The following is an 18,534-nucleotide window of genomic DNA, read 5'->3' as shown; positions in this document are numbered from 1 at the left end:
TTGTAATAATTTTATCTTCGCATTTTACACACGTTAACATCACAGCATATAGCCAAAATGTCAAAATTCAAAATAAATTTGGGTATAATTCATTGTCAGTACAAACTACCTTTGTATGGGCATACGCACACTACTTCAAAACCGCAGAAACAAAACCAGAAAAGATCAAAGTCAGACCTTTTTCACTTAACTACTAGGAAAAAACTGCAGAATGGAACAAGTTTAAAAAGAATTAGAATCTGAAGCCTTCTGTACTTCAACAAGTGATGCTCTAAAATAATTACTGACAAGGGGGGCAGATGCCAAATTTACAGCTGGCACTTCAAGTTTTAGCAAAGTATCTCCATAACTTAAATGCTTACTGGACAGATGCATATGTCTGCGCTGCAAAGTCTATCAGTCAATGTTACTTTGTCATACCTTTTCTAAAGCAGCACTCTGGAGCCAAATAAAAGCTGACAGCTAGAAAAGCTGCTAACTAGCCATGGAGGAGACATTCTGAGGTCATTCTAGCACCTCAGACATATAAGCCTGCATTAGCACGTAACGTCTAGAAGTATTATAAATTGTCTGAATTGATACTGCACTGCACAAAAGCACTGTCAGTTTGTTTGACATCCAACACCATCAGAATAAATAAAAGACAGTAAGATGTTTGGACCAATTAAATCTATTAATATTGTATATTAACTGACAAACATTTTATGGTCAGCTACATCACCTGTGTTTTAGAGCAAAACTATTGAAATTACCTGGAATAAAGCATTCCTGGTTTTCCAATGTGCTGAGCACCAGTGGATATTGTCAATAATTCTGAATCTTAGAACTCAAAAGAACAACTTACACAAAAAAACAACACATTTCTATACGAGGCAATGGTAGAAGAAACCAAAACAAGCAATAAGCAACCACTGCTTATTCTTCAGCTTTCCTCTGTAAAACTAAAGAAGAGTCAGTGCAAGCAGTGGCTTCTATCTTCCACACACAGTTTCTCTGTTCTTTTGCCATACCCTGCACTATGTGCTTCCTTGAACCAACACTGCCAGACTTCACTAAGAAATATATGATTTCTTACAACATCTTGCCTTCTGTTACTTAAGTCATGCCTTTAGATGCTCCATCTATATTGTAAGTATTAATCTCCCATTTAAAAAAATTAGAACACGTTATAAACAATGAGACCCAAGTAAGTGGAGAGACATCATTATGGTGTTTGGGAGAGCAGTAGTGAACAACTGTAGAGATATTTTATTCAAAACATGCTTACTGTTATGCAGAGCCATACAACACATTTCACAAACAAAACTGCTCATTTACTTCATTAATGCTGACGAATTCGTTTCAATATCCACACATGTGAAACTATGCCAATCTAAAATAATATCCACCTGAGGTTATGTTCTGTGCCCTTTCAATCACTTCCACAGAGGAGTGTGGGAACAATATAATTCAACTGTTACTTTGAATTAAAACTTTTATTCCTGGCAAAATACCATATATCAAAATTGCTCCTGTTTTAAAGTCAGACTCAATGCAGCTGCTTTGTTTCAAAAAAAAACTTAATGGTTACTTTTTGCATCCCTTTCAATAGATCAAAAACGAATGTTATTCCAGAATTGAAGCAATATATGCAATTTTTATTTGTTATTTGAAAGAAATTAAATGGAAAAAAGCCAATTTCTTTTTAATTCAACCATCATACTTTCTTCATTAACATTTTGCAATTTTAACAATACTAAACAAAATAGCTTTAATACTACCTAAAATGTTGCAATTCAGCCTTTATAAGTTATGCCAAATTTTCCACAGTTCATTTTCCTAAGCCTACTGAGTCATAGCAAAAAAATAAAATAAAAGAATATATATATATCAGATTTATAGTTCTGTCTTAAAGATGATTTAAGCTAAAACACCGACAAAAAGTTGTGAGTTTCCAGGCCTCCCTTTCGTACTACATTCATTTAGGAAATATTTTAATGACAGGCAATCTTAAAAGAGAAGCAGAGAGAGTGTGTTTAACAGGCCAAGTTAAAGAGTTCAAACAAAAAAAAAAGAAAGAAAGAAAGAAAAGGAAAGAGAGAGAGACTTTCCAACATCACATACTCAAGCAGATGCTATTAAAGGTATCATATTTCCTAACTTCTGGTTTCACAAGATGCATTACGTTCATCTGGTAGGAGAGCAAGCTCTACAGAAAAGCAACACATTAAGAGAGTGCTTTAGTATTTATCATTTCTGGTTCCTGATAGCAGGTCTGACTCCCAGACTTTTTTTCATAACTCATTTCATAATTGAACTAAATTTATCTGAATTAAATCTGATAATTTCATTAAACTGAAACTTGGTAGTTAGGGTACTGACTGTCACAGACAAGGTATAACCTGAACAAGCTGTTTTCTGCAGCATCAGGCAGTGCTCAATTTTGGAAAATTAAGAAATGTGTATATAATTATTTATTTATTTATTTATTTAGTCTCCCTACCTCTACTAAGAAGTGTGAAATCAGTCGTGACAGAACTCTTGCCCTGCAATATAGGTCTAGGAATTGGAAAAGTGGCCTGTAATTAGAATTTGAAACTCACCCCCCTTACTGTTAATAAGGTAGCTTTGTAAATGAAGAAAAAACCATGAGTTAATTCATTTTGAAAAGATCAGTGCAACAATTAAACAACTTAAATAAAAGCCTAATCCTGAAACCATGCGAAACAGCTTTAGCCCAGCATATGCTCAATACTCCAGAGTTCTCTTCAACAATTGCTACTGTGAACTTAACTCTTTAAAGCTATGTTGGTGAGAAAATCAATTAGAAAAGTCCAACAAATGCCTTACAGATTATCAAGCATAAAAGAAATCTGCTTCTTCAGTTATCAAAAAAGCATTCCAAACCAGCACGTTATTTCTTTATAGTCACCTACAAAGAGTAATTCCCAGAAGTATTTCAGTATTACAGAAATTCAGTTCTTCTCCTACCATAAGCGAACAAAATTAACCTAGATTCATGACAATGCTTCATGACCCAAATAAGAGTAGCAATTTGAAAAAGTATTACTTTTGCATTTACTGATATTTAACTTCACTCTCCTGCAAGACATAATTTCCTACAAGCTCAATTTTGCATTAAGGTGGTTTTTAAATTAATAAATTGTATTTATTTTGATTGCCATCAAAAGCAGAAGAAATCTGACTGTCTAGTTTCCTCCACCAAGCCCAGCACGATATCCTGGAATCTATTGGTATCTATCAGTGGCACCATGCAACCTTAAATGAAATGGAGCTAAAAAGAAAATTATGACCAAAAGCAATTTTAGAAATACTCTGGTTCTCAGAGAGAACAATTACAATTTCCATTAGAATCTAATCTAATTAAATTTTATTTAACTTTATAAATAAGGATTATAAACAAATCTTTCTTCATGTACATACTAGTTATAAAAGTTGCCACGATAAAGTTCTTTCAAAAATGTTGTCCAGACTCCAGTGCCAATGATGGTTCTGACTTCCTTGTTGAGTGGTTGTACATTTTCTTTCAAGCATGATCTATCACATAATATCAAGTCAATTTTGTTTAAGAGTATGCTTTAATTCAGGAAGGTACCATTTCACTTTGGTCATTTTCTGTCTTTTTTTTTTTTTTTTTTTCTTTTTTTAAGAGTTTGTTTTTAATCACGAAATACAAGCAATCATTGGAAGTGTGGTAGAAAAATGCCAGACTATGTGGAAGTATTGAACATGAGATACTTACAGTCGTTCAAGTTGCTTTAGATCCTGAAATGCTCCACGTTCTATCACACTGATCTGATTTTCTTCCAAGTGTCTGCAATTTCAGAAATACCAATTAATTTTAATGCAGCATAACTGTTCCTCCATTTCACACGTGTTATAAAATAGCTTTTCACAGAACTAACAGTTCAAGCTCTTTAGGTCACTAGCAGGAAATGGATTAAAAATTCGCGTCCTGACTGCCAGATTCAGTAACTCTTTTTGTTCCAAAAACGTTTTTAACCATCATGTTCAGAAAGATGTTAGTTTAGAGACTGATTGATACATTCTCAAGTACATACTTTTAGCTTACCTATTGTTACTGGGAATGAGGACTGAATCCTACAGCCAATAGCAGAAAAGGTAAAAAAATTTTATCCGGTCTTCATGTTCCGCAAAGATTTCAGGCTTACCACAGAGTAAGTTATTTGTAAGCAGTCCAAAGCAGTTTGGTCTCTTGCAGCCATACCAGTTATGTTTGACAACAGTACACAGTCTGTACATCAGTGTGAAAAATAAGAGAAAATTCCAAGATTTCCACTATTCCCAGTGTGGGACCTTGCTTTTCTTCACCCTCTGAGGCAAGGATAAGTAATAAACAACGGAAATCAACTTCTCTTTGATTTACACTGTGAAGGAAATTACTACTCATTCACACAGCAGAAGTGCTCTTCACAGGTAAAGTACAGCAGATACATCATTTAAGTTAACCTTCTCTCTCAGTGCTGACTTCCAGCACACACCAAGTTCTGCTTCGGATAACAGTATGCACTCCGGGCCCTCAGAATATTGTACATGGCTTTAGCTAAGATAACAGAAAGGAAGAACGTAATTTGTAGTAAGCTTGGCTTCAGACCAGACTGTGATAAGTGGAAATGCACTCCTCTCCGCAGTAGCCACTCTGCACCCAATCCTAGGATTCTCAACTGAACAGTGATTGTGAAGAAAGACAGCAAAAGACAAGTCCACAGCAATGAAAACTGATTGGAAAAAAAAAATCAAAAAGAAAGGCAAACAAATGAAGTCTGCTCCTAAAAGGAAGAGGGAGAAAAAAAAATGAAGTTATAAGATACAAAAGAAAAAGGAATATTTTCCATCTTTGTTGTCAGTTTGAGACTGGCAGCTTCCTTGTGTTCTACCACTCTGCCAGATTCTGAGTCATTTATTTGTTCTCCTCATCATGAAGTCTCTAAAGAAGACTAGACCACCTGTCTAGGCACTCTGAAACAGGTTTCCTATTTCCGCTCCTCCCACTATATTCCCGTCGCACATGGAGAAAAAAAGGAAAAGAGCAGGTTGTTAATAACGGAGAATAGCTTTCTCTTATGGCCTTCCTAACTCTAGCTAAGTAAAATGAAGGAAAATGTGAAGGACTTCTGAAGACCCAAAGTTCAGCAGTACAAAGTGGAAGAAAAACTCAACCACATAATAGATACGTCAGGGACATGAAAAAGTGAAATACATGGCAAAGACCTACAAAGAACAGATTAGCAAATGCCGAAATGGCATATCCTGGGTTACAGACAGTCATAAGACTTTCGTCAGAAGACAAAACCGTTAGAAACTATGGGGTTTCTAATAGGCATGTTCCGCTTTTATTCCTGATGACTCTTAGGAGAAATACACCAGACACCATTCAGAATGGCTCAAGGTGTTACACAACCTAAAACAAGCACAAAACAAACAGTTCAAATCAAGATTGACAATTGCATATTTTGCTTTTAGTTAAGGATGTTCAGTTTAAGTGTCTGTAGTGGCTTAGGTAGTACCTAACTACAGACAGTAGAAAAAGGCAACAAAACCATCTACTGTACGTGTAAACAGTACTATAATGCAGACTTCCAGCCTTGCCGGTATTGACCACTGCAATAGGAGCCAAGTAAATCTAAATGACTTCACTGCTAGGTCAGAAACGCTCTCTTGGTTCAATAGTACTTAGATAGAAGCAGAAAAAACTTGCCTTTTCCCTGGCAGATTTCAATTAATTTACCAACTGAATTATCAATAATTTAATGCAGCAGTTTTGAGGACTTATTTTAAAAGGCAATCAAAGGAAAAGACCAACTGCAGAGGGCAATCAAACCGAAGTTTTGAAGGGGTGCTGGCAGATCCATGTGTTTAACTTCTGAGAGCTGTTTCAGGAAAGGAGTGTTAAGAACATGAAAACCAAACTGGCTCTATCAGCACTGGGACTCAAAATTACGTTCCTGCCTTGATTACTAAAACTAGGCATTAGGTACAACAGTTTATAAACTGCTTTCAGTGAAGTAGGTGACATACACAGCATGTAGTCATTTGAAAGGGCACCTCATAAACAGAACCAGGTAATTCTTTCAGAAAACTAATATTTAAGTGAAAATTTGAATTTTGCCCTCTTGGTTACTGTTAGCAGAAAGAAAAAAAATCATATTTCAGAAACATTTTCAAAAAAACATCTTAGTCATAGCTTTTTAATACACATCAACACATCAGACCTTCTCTGATGTTTGCAATGTTTCTACTAACACTTGCAAATCTGCATTTCCACAGTAGCACTCAGTGCCCAAATACAAGCTACACGCAGGCAGAAGGCCATAGGTACATTAAGAGAGCTCTGGAAAAACCCAGAACCTTGCAGCTTAACCTTAACTCATCACATTGCATTCAGGACTGTTGCTCTCATCTAGCTTTTTCCCCCACTTCATAGGTGCACAAATAACAAAATCCGTATATTCAGATCTGTGTATGAAAGTAATGCATAAAACTTGCTTTTCACAAGGAAATAGCAGATTCCCTCTGTATTTATGGGGAGACACCAACATCTTTGTCTGCCTCCATACTGATCTGGAGGGAATCTAGATTGTTTGATGTAATTCAGAAAGTCAGTCAGACAAGATTCAAGGGACAAACGAATTCCCTTCAAACAGAAAGAACCTTTGACTTTTCCTGGAAGAACTGAAACATTTCTACTCACCATTAATGAAGATAACAATGGATTACTCGCTCGTATACTTAAATTTACTGAAGCTCTAAGGTAAATGCTCATGTACTCTACATGATATTCAAAGACACCTTAACGACACACCTTGCTAATTAACCCCAGATATGACATTCCCATCTCATTCAAAGCCTAGCATAAATATGCCATAGTTGTTAGAGTAACTAAGGAGAAATAATAAGCTAATGACAAAGCATCAAATGTATTTCCTGTTCATTTGATCCAAGATTTAAAAACAAAAAACAAACAAATAGACGTGCAGCTATAACAGATATCTATGAAATAGTTCTATATTTCATCACTAACTGCATGCTCCTTTTTGAGGTTCATAAAGCCAAAACAAGGAAGTTAAGAACTAATTGGCTTTAAACAGGCTGGTTTTAGAAAAAAAAAACCTGTAGATTAATGTGATTAATGTTTCACCTTCTGTTGTCCAAGGCCCATTTGGAACTAAAGCTGAACTCCTGACTGATACTTCTAGATCAAGAGACCCCCCCACCGTTTTTGTATTTATTACTTCATTTAAAAAAAAAAAAAAAAAACAAAAAACCAAAACCAAAACAAAACAAAAAAAACCCTCATAGGTTTCCTTGTGTACAACTTCCACAGCTAATAACTGTTCTGAAGTTACTCTTAATCTTGTGCAAACGTACTGATGTTAACAAGATCTGAAAGTCCTATTTTCTCATGTTTCAGTAAAGTTTATTTATGCATAAGCAAATTGTGAGGTGGACCAAAACTCTTACAGCAGTATTTGTTAAAAGCCATTAAGAAACCCAAAGAATCAAACAGCTCTGAGACTACATTCAGACTTGAACACAGAACTAAAATTAACTTCATGTCACAAACCATTCCAATTGCCTACTCCAAAATACTACCACTAACTCAGTAGTGTGCAGAAGTTATTAACACTTGATCTCTACGACTATCAGCATCCTTAGTACAAGCAGCCCAAGATAATCTTCTAAAGAGGGGTGAGTTCTGTGTTATACTCACAAGACACGGAGATTCTTCAGTCCTGAGAAGTCCATCTTTGTGATTCTCGTTATATTATTTTTTTCTAGATCACTGTAAGAGAAAAAAACACAGCACTGAGACATTGTAAATGACATCCAAAGTCCTGATAGGAGAAAGCATCTCCATCAGTGCAGTATCTATCAGCTACTCAAATTGTACAAACTAATATTTCTACTGAAATCTGAAAGAAGTGGATCCTTTGTCCTGCCTCTTCCTCTTTGTTTACTTCACTGCTCTCTCACAAGAAGTCTTCCAACTTCTATACAGGTGCTCATATGCTATACTTTTACATCTCCCTCAAGACAACAAACTTTTGAGAGCCAAAAATACATTCAAGACCTGATTTGTATGGTACAGCTGAAATGCAGTACTCTGCCCCAAATGAACACTCAACTCTGGAGTTATTCCAAGCCCAAGTGATGCGTGATGCACACAGCCTAATGCACAAAGTTTGGCTAACTACGGCTTGATGGGAAAACTAGAAAGCATAGGGCAACCCTCACAAATTAAAGGTTTGTAGTTACAGATCTGCTCCCTCCCAGCATCCTAACCAGGCAGGCTCAACAACCCATTTTTTGGAAATGCCAGTAATCAGAAGATACTGTTCATAACACCAACCTGTTGCCCATGCTTATCACAAATTGCCAATTTGCATCTTCTATCTTCACTTGAATCCTCTATTTTCTAACGCATCTGTTATGTGTCAACACATTTTCCTCATGTAGTCACATACCAAATATTACTTCCTGCACTGTTTCAATTTGTGATAATTTATGCTCTAGATTCCAAATTAGTAAGAAATTGGCATCTTATCTACAAAAAAGAAAACCCACTGCAATCAGATCTTGGGCTGTCCAGTTTTTTTGTAACGAGCACATCAAAAACACAAAAGAATTTCATATCTAAAACATGTATCTTAATAGACATTAAAACAAAACGCTCTTCAGCTTGAGTCAAATTCTATTTAAGTCTAAAATACATCAAATTAAAAATGAAGGAACCCATAATTCAATCCTACTCTTAAGAATCTTACTTAAAGCTTACTCTCAGGACGCTGAACTGCAGGGTAACTGCAGAATAACACCTCATTTCCTAACGCAGAGTATTTCTCTCATTTCAGAGGTGTCATCTTCAAAGCAGCAACTGCTGAAATGGGGATGCCATAGGTTCTGTGCTGTTTCTCTCCTTTGGATTTGCCCTTACCAGGCACCTCCAGAAGTCCTCCTGGTTGAGCATCTTTTGTTAATTTTCCTTTTTTCCTGCCCAGACTCTTCTATTTGACTTAGTGCTGATCACCAGGAATGAGAAACAGCTAGATTTTACCCCTAGTACTCAGTCAGGCTTATTTCTGCATAAACAAAATCCAGCAAACTTAACTTTAAAGCAGGTATATTTCTTCAATTTCACACCACAAGTATGTTCTGACAGTTTCCTAGATACAAGAAGTACTTCAAAAAAAAGCAAAACTTAACATTGGAGTATTTTTTTTTCCATCTGATTCATATTTTATGCATGGTAAGACATCACTAAATATAATTAAAAAATACAAACATGCAAGCTCTTGGGTTAATAATTATGCCAATAGAAAACCGAGTATTTTTCTGAAGATCACAAGATTGTAAACACATGCCAACAAGTTTTGTTGTCTACGGATGAAAACAGTCTGATATGAAAAATCAGTCACGAGGTTTGGCATTTCCTAAAGACAACGAGATCATAAATTTACAAGAGAAAGTAGAGAATTGTCCTGTGAAATTAAGTTTTATCATAGCCCCTGCATTAACGTGTTCTCTACTATATATACAAAGGCTCCATTTCTTTTCCATTTCTAATAAAACTCAACAAGATAAAGGAAACTAACAGTCCCATTTTTATGCACATTCATCAGAAACCTTGACCTTGAAATAATTCCTAAAAAAAAAAAGGTAAGTGTTTCAAGTTGAATACTTCTACAGGAACAAAAAGGAATCCAGGAATGCTTCAGGTGTCCCCTCTGCATTCTGAGAAATGCTGCCTAGGCTGGCTAACACTGAATGGCCTGTAAGTGCTTCACAAATATTAATGCAAAGGAAATACGAAAGCTTTCAAAGTAGAACAGTTAAATGATATGAAATCTTTCACATACTATCCTACAGGGGAAAACAAACAAAAAAACACAACAGCGTTAAAATGCTGATGTGTAAATAACTAGGAAAAATAATCTTTGATCTTTCCATCAAATACAAGTAAGAACATTTGACAATGTTGACCTGGCTAGCACAATTTAATAATTTTTTACCGCGCAATTCCACACATACATGCAGCCTACAGTACAGCTGCTACTTAAACCAGTCTTTTTTTCCACCTCACATCAGACTCGGTCAGCAGAATAGATGTACTACTACTAAGAAATATGCAACTGTTCAAGAAATGCTTAAAATAATTTACGTTGAATCAAAAGCGTTTATTTTTTTTATGAGAAGAAGCATGTTCTTCTACAGCATTAAATAAAAAGCACTTGTCATAGTATCTAATTTCATTTTTCTACTGTAACTCACGTTGTTGAAGAAGGAGCAGTTGGATATGTTGACGTTTAAGCTTGTTGAAAGGTATATTTTCAACATTCAAAGAAATAGGACTGATTTCTTAGCATAATTGCCACATTCCCCAAATGCTTCTAGACACAAGAACAGAGTCTCTTCTAATATGAATGTCACCCTTAATTAAACATAATCTCGACTACACGGATGAGAACGGGTAACTGCACTCATTTGTTGGAGGAAACGACTCTTCAAATCGGTAAACATATATAATTGTTTTCTCATGTGTTCCCTAAACCTCATCTGCAAACCAATTTGGAATTAAGCTCCTTTTTATGTCATTTTAACATGCTGGTGCATTCACTTACTGTAACTGAAAGGTTAAATGAACAAAACAAAAACCTACACACAGTTTTGCATAGACTTCACCACAACTGAGTGCAGTCTGGCACTCAGATATCAGCAATAATGATGATTAAGCTTGGAGTTTACAATGACCAAAACAAACCAACCAAAAAAAAAGAAAAGAAAAAGAAAAAAGAAACTCATCCTAGCCTGTCTACAAGATTTGTGCCAGGGTCAAATGAAGTTACAGTGTGAGATCTTAATCTTTTACCACTGCAGTTTAATTTGCCATAGACTTCATGAAGAAAGAATACATCATAGATTGTTTAAAAAGCTCGAGCCCTAAGATTCAAGTCAGTCCAATTATTCTACATTTTCCATAATGGTAAAATTTTCACTGATTTTTGCTATTAAAAATGGAAGCCATACAGTGTTCTTATAGTTTCAACCTAAGGCATAAGCAAAACATTACCAGAACTGAAATAGCATGTAAGATACACTACTACCAACAACTAGTAACAACTATTTGGTCTGCAACATTGAAATGCACTTCTTATAGTTATCGGTAGCAAAAATCTTAAGCCATGAAATGGTATAGAAAAACCAAATAAACTGTTGAGTTGGCTTATGCATGTTAAGACCATACCTACTTTTATAATAGAAGAAAGAACTACTTCTGTTCCCTTATCAAAAACAAGGGATAATGATAACGAGACGTAGGTGGAAAAGAATCCCTACATTTTAACTGTAAGTAGAAGAAATAGATGATCCTTGATACAGACAGGTAGGTCAACTATATTTAAGAATAATTAAAGTAAAGAAACAAAACAAATACATTTAAAAATGCCCACAAAACAACATCAACAACAACAAAAAAGAAAATACCACCACACAAACAACAGGGCATTTCCACAGTATGTAACAGCCTCTGAATCATGCTCCTCTCAAGGAATACCTTTGAGGCATGGCCTACATTTTTTCAGATTTTCCAGCTTCATTTCCTCTGTGTTTGCAGTTCAGTTTTTTGACCCTGGTGCATCATTAACTGGCACTGGCATGCCAGGTGACCTGACTGCAAAGGCATCGGGAAGAATTAACTCTGGAGCAAACAGTGCATAAATAGCTTGGTGTTCTATTTGCATGTTGTTTCCCATCTGCTTTTTATGCCCTTACCTGTGTTAACAAAAGTTCTACCAAAGCACAGCCATCAGCAGATCAGAATTCTCCCCAGTCAACTTAGTCAGCTGAGGGGCACACAAGGCAAAGAGTCACTATCCTCTTGTTTTCCCCATTGTGATAAGCCTTAATTCTCAGCACAACGCATTCCCTCAGCATGAGCAGGTGTACACAGACTTTCATTCTTGTCACACATATGGAACAGATTTTTTCTTTCCCCCTTTGAAGTCTGTGAGACCAATCCCACACATCAACTCCATTCCTCTCTTCCTTCAGCCCCAGGAACATTCCCACTATTCAGCACTATCCCCACAGCAAGTTCTGCAGTACTCTGTACTGAGAAAGACTTTCTTGAATGCTCTTTGATCAACACACATCCTTAGATTGTTTTTTCCTCCACTCCTGTAGAATGACACAGCCTACACTGCATATAAGGTCAATCATCCTATTAAATCATCCTGAACATTAGGAGCTACATTAAAGCTTCCATTTCAGCAAGTAAAGCTACTTGGACAGCACCCTAAGCTGTAACACAACCCTTCTTCATGAAGTAAACTTACCTTAAACCCTTTGGATTTTATTGATAACTGCTTCCTCCGCATTAAAAAAGCAGTATTTACCTTCTGAACACCTACCTGTTCAAGCAAGCTTTCCCTCAAGGCTCGTCTGCCATTTGAAGTAAAATAGACTAAAACCTTGACGAACTACTATGTAACACTTCCTCCTCCTGTTCAGAGTAGGTCTAGCACTGCTGCAAAAAAAGCCCATTGCCACAGGTTACCCCCTTACTCAACTAAACTTTGTTACTGTAAAGTTATTGAACTGTTGCAGACTTCAGTGGTTTACAGCTGGTATTTGTGGGCAACTTAATATTTTATATTTCCCTTATAAAAAGCCTGACAGCTGATTATGAGCCCACTAGTGGGTTTCAACTACAAAAAGCTAAACCTTAACATCTGATCTTGGTTGACTTTCAAATACATGGTGGCTCATAAGAACTGTTGGAAGCAAACACACAAGCAGCTTTGAAAAGAAACTGGACCAAAGACACAAAGGAAATTATAATGTCACAGTGAATCTAATTTATATTTAGCTTCAATAAATTTCTATCTGCAGAAACATTCACTCAACACGAAATTTCTACTGTGTGAAATTCCTGCACTTTGCATGTTGGGAGGCCAAAGGGATCTTCATTCTGACTCAGAACACCTATCCTGCTCCAAGTATACACAGGCCCAGCTACAACTCTTGGTTGCTCCATGTTCAGATAAGTACTGTCCCAGAGAAATGAACAAAACACCACTGTGGAAGATAGGTTTATTTTGATCCATCAACACCTCAGTGGAAAGCACTCATTAAAATGAGAAGAACCTGGAACTGTCATCAACATCAGTTTTAGTAAAGCTTTTGATACTAATTCCCTATTGTCAATCTGTTTTTAGCATAAGTATGTCTTCTTTCAAGGCAATCTACTGAACTTTAAAATCAACGTTTGAATATTTTAAAGCATCCCCAAAACTCTCTGGAGCATTCCACTATGCAGATCCAAGCCTCACCAGAAGAGCTAGACAGACTTCCTGCTACACCACTTCAGGTGACAATCACTCTTCTGAGCACCCAACACCCTCCAAGTATCCAGACAGAGCTCTACCTGAGGACCGCGCTGGTCCTTGAACTTCATTAAGATTATAAGTCCTGGAGTAAATCAAGTTGCCACAGACACATTGTATTAAGTGCTCTTCACTTCTGTCTTCTGGACTCCTATATCTCAGAGAACACATACACCTGGACAATCTGAGCTCGTAATTATTACGTATATAAGGTCAGAACTGAGATTGACAGCAAGAACATTCAGATTATTATTTTAAAAAGGCAATAATCAAAGGCAGTGAGATGCTGAACTCCTGTAACCATTTCAAAATAATAATTCAATACTCACATGTATAAATACAAAATCCTTATAGAAAATTCAAATGCTTACACACACAAGGATGAAAAAAAATTCTTTAAAAAAGCACTAAAAAGCCATTTTTCAGTAAGTTTTTATTACTCAATCATCAATTTGCTTCTTGATGAAATATTGAGTGCTTTAGTCTGAGGTAATTCAAAATTTTAAGATGTACAACTACAATAAGAGATGAGCATAACTAGGTGCATCCCTAACTTAATTCCCCAACCTTTTTCCAGACTACATATAAATATTCCTTATTGATTTTAACCAGGGATCCATTTTGGAGCCAGTTTTGACTCCCTGCTATGCCTCCTGGCTACGCAGTTCTCGGTGCAACTCCTTACCAGGATTTTTGCTCTCTGCTGCTGCTGTTGTCATTTTGTTGCTGTTTTTACTAAGCCTGTGAGGCTGGCACTACACAAGTTCAGAGGTATGCAAAAGCCACTTGGCCTGATCGTTACAACTGCAAGTGGAATATTTGCTTTAAGACAAGCTTTTACTTAAAGGATTTTTCTAAGCTGCAATTTCTGCTGATTTGGAAAAGCACCAAATTCCAGGCTTAATCCTGTTAGCTTTTGGTTAGAAAAGAAGCTGCTTAAAGTTAATTCTCTTCCTGAAAGAAACCCAATTATTTCATTTGATTAAAGCTATTCATTGTCCATGAATTTTCTACCGTGAAGAAGTCTGCCTCCCTTTTTTTTTTTCTGGGGTACCAGACTGGCAAATAGCAGCACTCTGAACAACAAAAATGAAGATCATCTCTGCCACCCATAATTTGATATCAGTAACTGATTTTGCATCTCAGTGTTCAATACCACAAGTCCTATATGGGTGCTATTTATGAAAATACTTATTAATCAATTTGTCTTTAATCTAAAAAGACATTACATGAAAAAGAAATTATATAGAGGGAAAAACTTGCAATCCATAGAGAAGGGAAGCTAGAGCAACAGTTTCAACTTCAAGTCCTCAGATGTTCTCCCTTTTAAATTAATAAAGAATTAAATAAAAGCAGTAGAGAAAATGCATACTCTATATTAAGAAAAATTAATTATCACACACTTCAAACGACCTCTCTTACACACGTTACACAGTACTAAGATTGTTTCTTGTCCAGCTTCTTCATATATAGGTATTTCTAGTCATGGAATCTCAAATAAATAACAATTTAGAATACCCCAGAACAGGAGCTAAGTGTCTGCCATGTACCAGCTCCAAACTATATGCATTTATGTCACACTTGTGATAAACAAATCATCAAGACACTCATTTCTCTCAAAACAAATTGCATAAGTCCTATGTAATTCAAAGTTTATGAAGTGAAGTTCCCTAAGAAGCAAACAGGTAAGGAGTCAATGCACCATCTACACCTCACATCAAAGCAAACTTCAACTAGGACAAATTGTAGAGAAGTTCCAAAAGTTCATTAAGAGTATAAGAAAAATAATTTCTATATGAACTAAATTGTGACAGTTTTGGGGATAGAGACATATTCCTTATTATAAATGAAAAAAAATCATGCAATCTAAATAATTTATTTTAAATGATAAATCAACTTGGTAGTAACAGATACAAAATGAGGAAGCTCAAACCAACGTGATAAACAATTCAATCCAGATTCCTCATCCTAAAGAGTTACGGATACCTAACAGGACCCAATACCTCCAAATAACTCAAGCAGCAGTCTGAAGAAACTCAAGCAGCCTGAAGAAACAAGGCTTGCATTGTTTTGCCATTACACTGCTAGAGGACTTGGTCGATCCAAGCCACCTGTTAGAATGACGGCTGAGTCATCCCCTGAAAATCTGCCTCCTTCATTTGTCTGCCCAACCCCCATTCACTTTGCAAAGTAACCATGAACACAAACACACACCAGGTGAACTAGAGAAAACTTGCATTTTCACAAGGTAAGTTAACCATTGACTTGAATGCCTGCTGCAGTCTAGAAGCTTAAAACCAAGAGGAGTTCTCAGTGTTTCTGAAAGCTACCTTTGGGACTCAAGTCACAAGGTTCTTCAGTAAAGCCCCTCTCTATGAACACTTTCGTTCGCAGAATGAGAACACGCTAGCACCATGCTCATTCAAGAGACATGTCTTTTCTCATGTTTGCATGTATTCACTTCAGTATGTCTGTTTTTGGCTAGTCTCACTATCTGTTCTGTTATTTTAACTATTTTCCAGAATTTCTTCTATGGGGTTAACTCGCCTTTAATGGATACACAGTGCCACTAGCCTCTTAGCCTTAAATGACTGCAATTCCCCATGGAAGGCAGTTGGCAATTCTCTTGTGCCTTCAGTCCAAGAACTTCAAAGTTACTATGATAAACTGCTCAGTTATAACATTACCCTGAAGCCCTCTGGCAGCACAATCTGCATATCTTCAGATTTAACATATTTCCAACTTAACTTAGGCAATGCAGGAAATAAAGACCTGGGATCATATTTTATGAAACACACAGATTCCATTAGTTCGCAAAACACGCGGGCAAGTACGAACTTCAGTTATAAAGAAAAACAAAAAAATCAGCTCATTTCATCAAAGAGAAAATAATACAACCTACCTCTATGTAAAAAGACAAGTTGTTTTTTGCTTCTTAAACTAGAAACAGTTGATTTCTCAAATTAGCATGAGAAAAATATTTCTTTACCGACTTTTGGGAAGACTGTTACTCTCTAAATACTCCACAATGCAATTAATTGTAAAGATGTTCTACATCTTCAAACTAATTTTACACAGAACGGGAAGCACATACATGTTTTCGATTTACTTAAGAAATATCCTGCAGCTCAAACAGCTAGAGAGATAGCTTGCCCTCTTGCTAGCTGTTTCCAGGGGGCAAATTTTAAAAATGGAAGAGCTCAATTATAGGTCACTGATAATAACACTTTTATCCATGTTTTTCATACTCAAACACATGAAGAACACAAAGAATACAGTTATTGGGAGGAGACAATGTCAATTAATAGAACCATACTTAATTATGCCTTTGTGTGATGAGATGACCAGCTGTACAGAGTACAGGTGAAGAGAAGATATCCTCTGGATATCCTTGGTTTCAGCAAGACCTTGGCACTGTTGCCCATACTCTCTTTAGACCCACACTGGTCTGACATGGGCTAGGTAAACAGTCTGGGTGCAAACTGGCTGGACCTCTGAGCATGCAAGGTGATCAGCAGCTCAGAGTATTCCTCCTTTGAAATCAATGGTAGGGCCAATATTGTTTAGTGACTTTATTAAAGACTAGAATATCAGAGTGCATGCTTAACTTCACAGACGGCATCAAATAAACAGGTGCAGCCAGTACTAGAAGGTGAGGTGTACCATAAAAAGGTCAAAAAATTAGGCTGACAGAAACCTTGAAAAGTTCAAAAGGGAAAAAAAAAAAAAAAAAAAAAAAAAAGTCAAGTACATACAAGAAAGCAAGCCTCTGCAACAATTACAGCCTGGGCTCCAAGAAGCTGCTTTGGAAAAAAGGACCTCAAAGTCCCAGAGAGCCACAAAACTGTCAGCAGTCTAAGCCCTTTGAGCAGTGAAGGCCACCACTGATCAGACTGTGGAGCAAGAACCAGAAGAGTGCAAAACTTGACTAGCACCTCTTGTATTCAGCACTTATGAAAATTCACCTGATCTACTCTTACAGACTCACAAACACAAAAACAGGCTGACAAAGTGGAGAGAGTAAAATAGAGGGCCATCGCAGTGATCAGGCAGCTGAAATATTGAAATACACAATATGAATAGAGGCTGAGAAAGCTGCATCTGTCAAACTTCAATATAGGATTCTGAGGAGATTTTACTGCAGCCTGTAACTACAAAGAAGGTAGCAGGACCAGAGAATATAGACTCCTGTCTCTGTTCTACAGAAAGACAGAATAATATATGAACGAACATTGTAGAGAAAAATAAGTCCTGCCAGAAACACCATGTCCCAAAAGGACTCAGAAATATTCTGCATAGCTTCCCCAACATTAGCACTGCACAAAGTATATTAATACAGCAGTATCAGGATCCAGTAATTTTGATAGTCATGTTAAGCCAAAATAATAATAAATTATTAGATGGCTACACAATAGCTAGAAAGTACAAATTCTATGCTGCAGTCCACTGTCCATTGTATTTTAACACAACTACACAATACAGCTTTTAATTTGAAAAAATTAGACAGAAATAAGAGAAAATTGATCTTAAGAGCTATCTAAATCTTGAGAATAAACTAGCCACTTCCAAGCCAACTACAGTAGCTTGGTTAATGGCCCACATTAAGTGCCCAAATGATCTGGAACTGCTTGCAGGCAACACAGTTCTGTCCTCATCTTTGTTTATTAAAAAAAAAAAAAGAAAAAGAAAAGGAAAAAAAAAAAAACTTGGCAACTGTAGGTGCTAAAAACACCAAGGAAAAATTGCTTTTTGAAACTGCTGCAGAAGCTAAATTTCCCATTAAGGGGATAGTTGTTTAAAGTCAGACCTGAGGCCTGCAGAAAGCACCACAATGGACAGGTAATTTAAGTACTATTTCTTCAAGGAAATACATGTTTGCTTCAGCCTGCAGAAATTTCTGACTAATCACTGTACCTTGCAGTTTTCATTATACATAGAAAGAAAATGTTACGTTGGCCAAATGATGTTGTAGGAGTGCATTTTGCATTCCCGTGCCTTTCAACTTTGCCCTCAAAGTTTTGTAGGCTACTCTTCTACTCGAGATCTAATGTGGCCGTGCAATCTGTGCAAGACAAAGAAAGTCTGCAAGAACAATAAAATAGGATTAAAGGGGCCCAACCTCAAGTGCCAG

The 18,534-nt window shown here is 36.5% G+C and overlaps 1 protein-coding gene across 3 annotated transcripts in view; it reads right to left on the bottom strand.

Annotated features, from left to right (window-relative positions):
• SLIT3 (slit guidance ligand 3) overlaps window positions 1-18,534 on the bottom strand; it is a 472,709-nt gene that overhangs the window by 437,775 nt on the left and 16,400 nt on the right. For all 3 annotated transcript variants that reach the window (XM_042880662.1, XM_042880663.1, XM_042880664.1), the window contains exons 3-4: window positions 7,733-7,804; window positions 3,743-3,814 (exon numbers count right to left, since the gene is read on the bottom strand). In XM_042880662.1, coding sequence (XP_042736596.1) covers window positions 3,743-3,814; window positions 7,733-7,804 — 144 coding nt within the window. The remainder of the gene's footprint in view (window positions 1-3,742; window positions 3,815-7,732; window positions 7,805-18,534) is intronic.

The sequence above is a fragment of the Lagopus leucura genome, unplaced genomic scaffold (genome assembly GCF_019238085.1).
Source record: "Lagopus leucura isolate 7727_CA_CO unplaced genomic scaffold, USGS_WTPT01 Super-Scaffold_100027, whole genome shotgun sequence".
Taxonomy (NCBI): Eukaryota; Metazoa; Chordata; class Aves; order Galliformes; family Phasianidae; genus Lagopus; species Lagopus leucura.
This window is presented reverse-complemented; position numbering and strand designations above follow the sequence as displayed.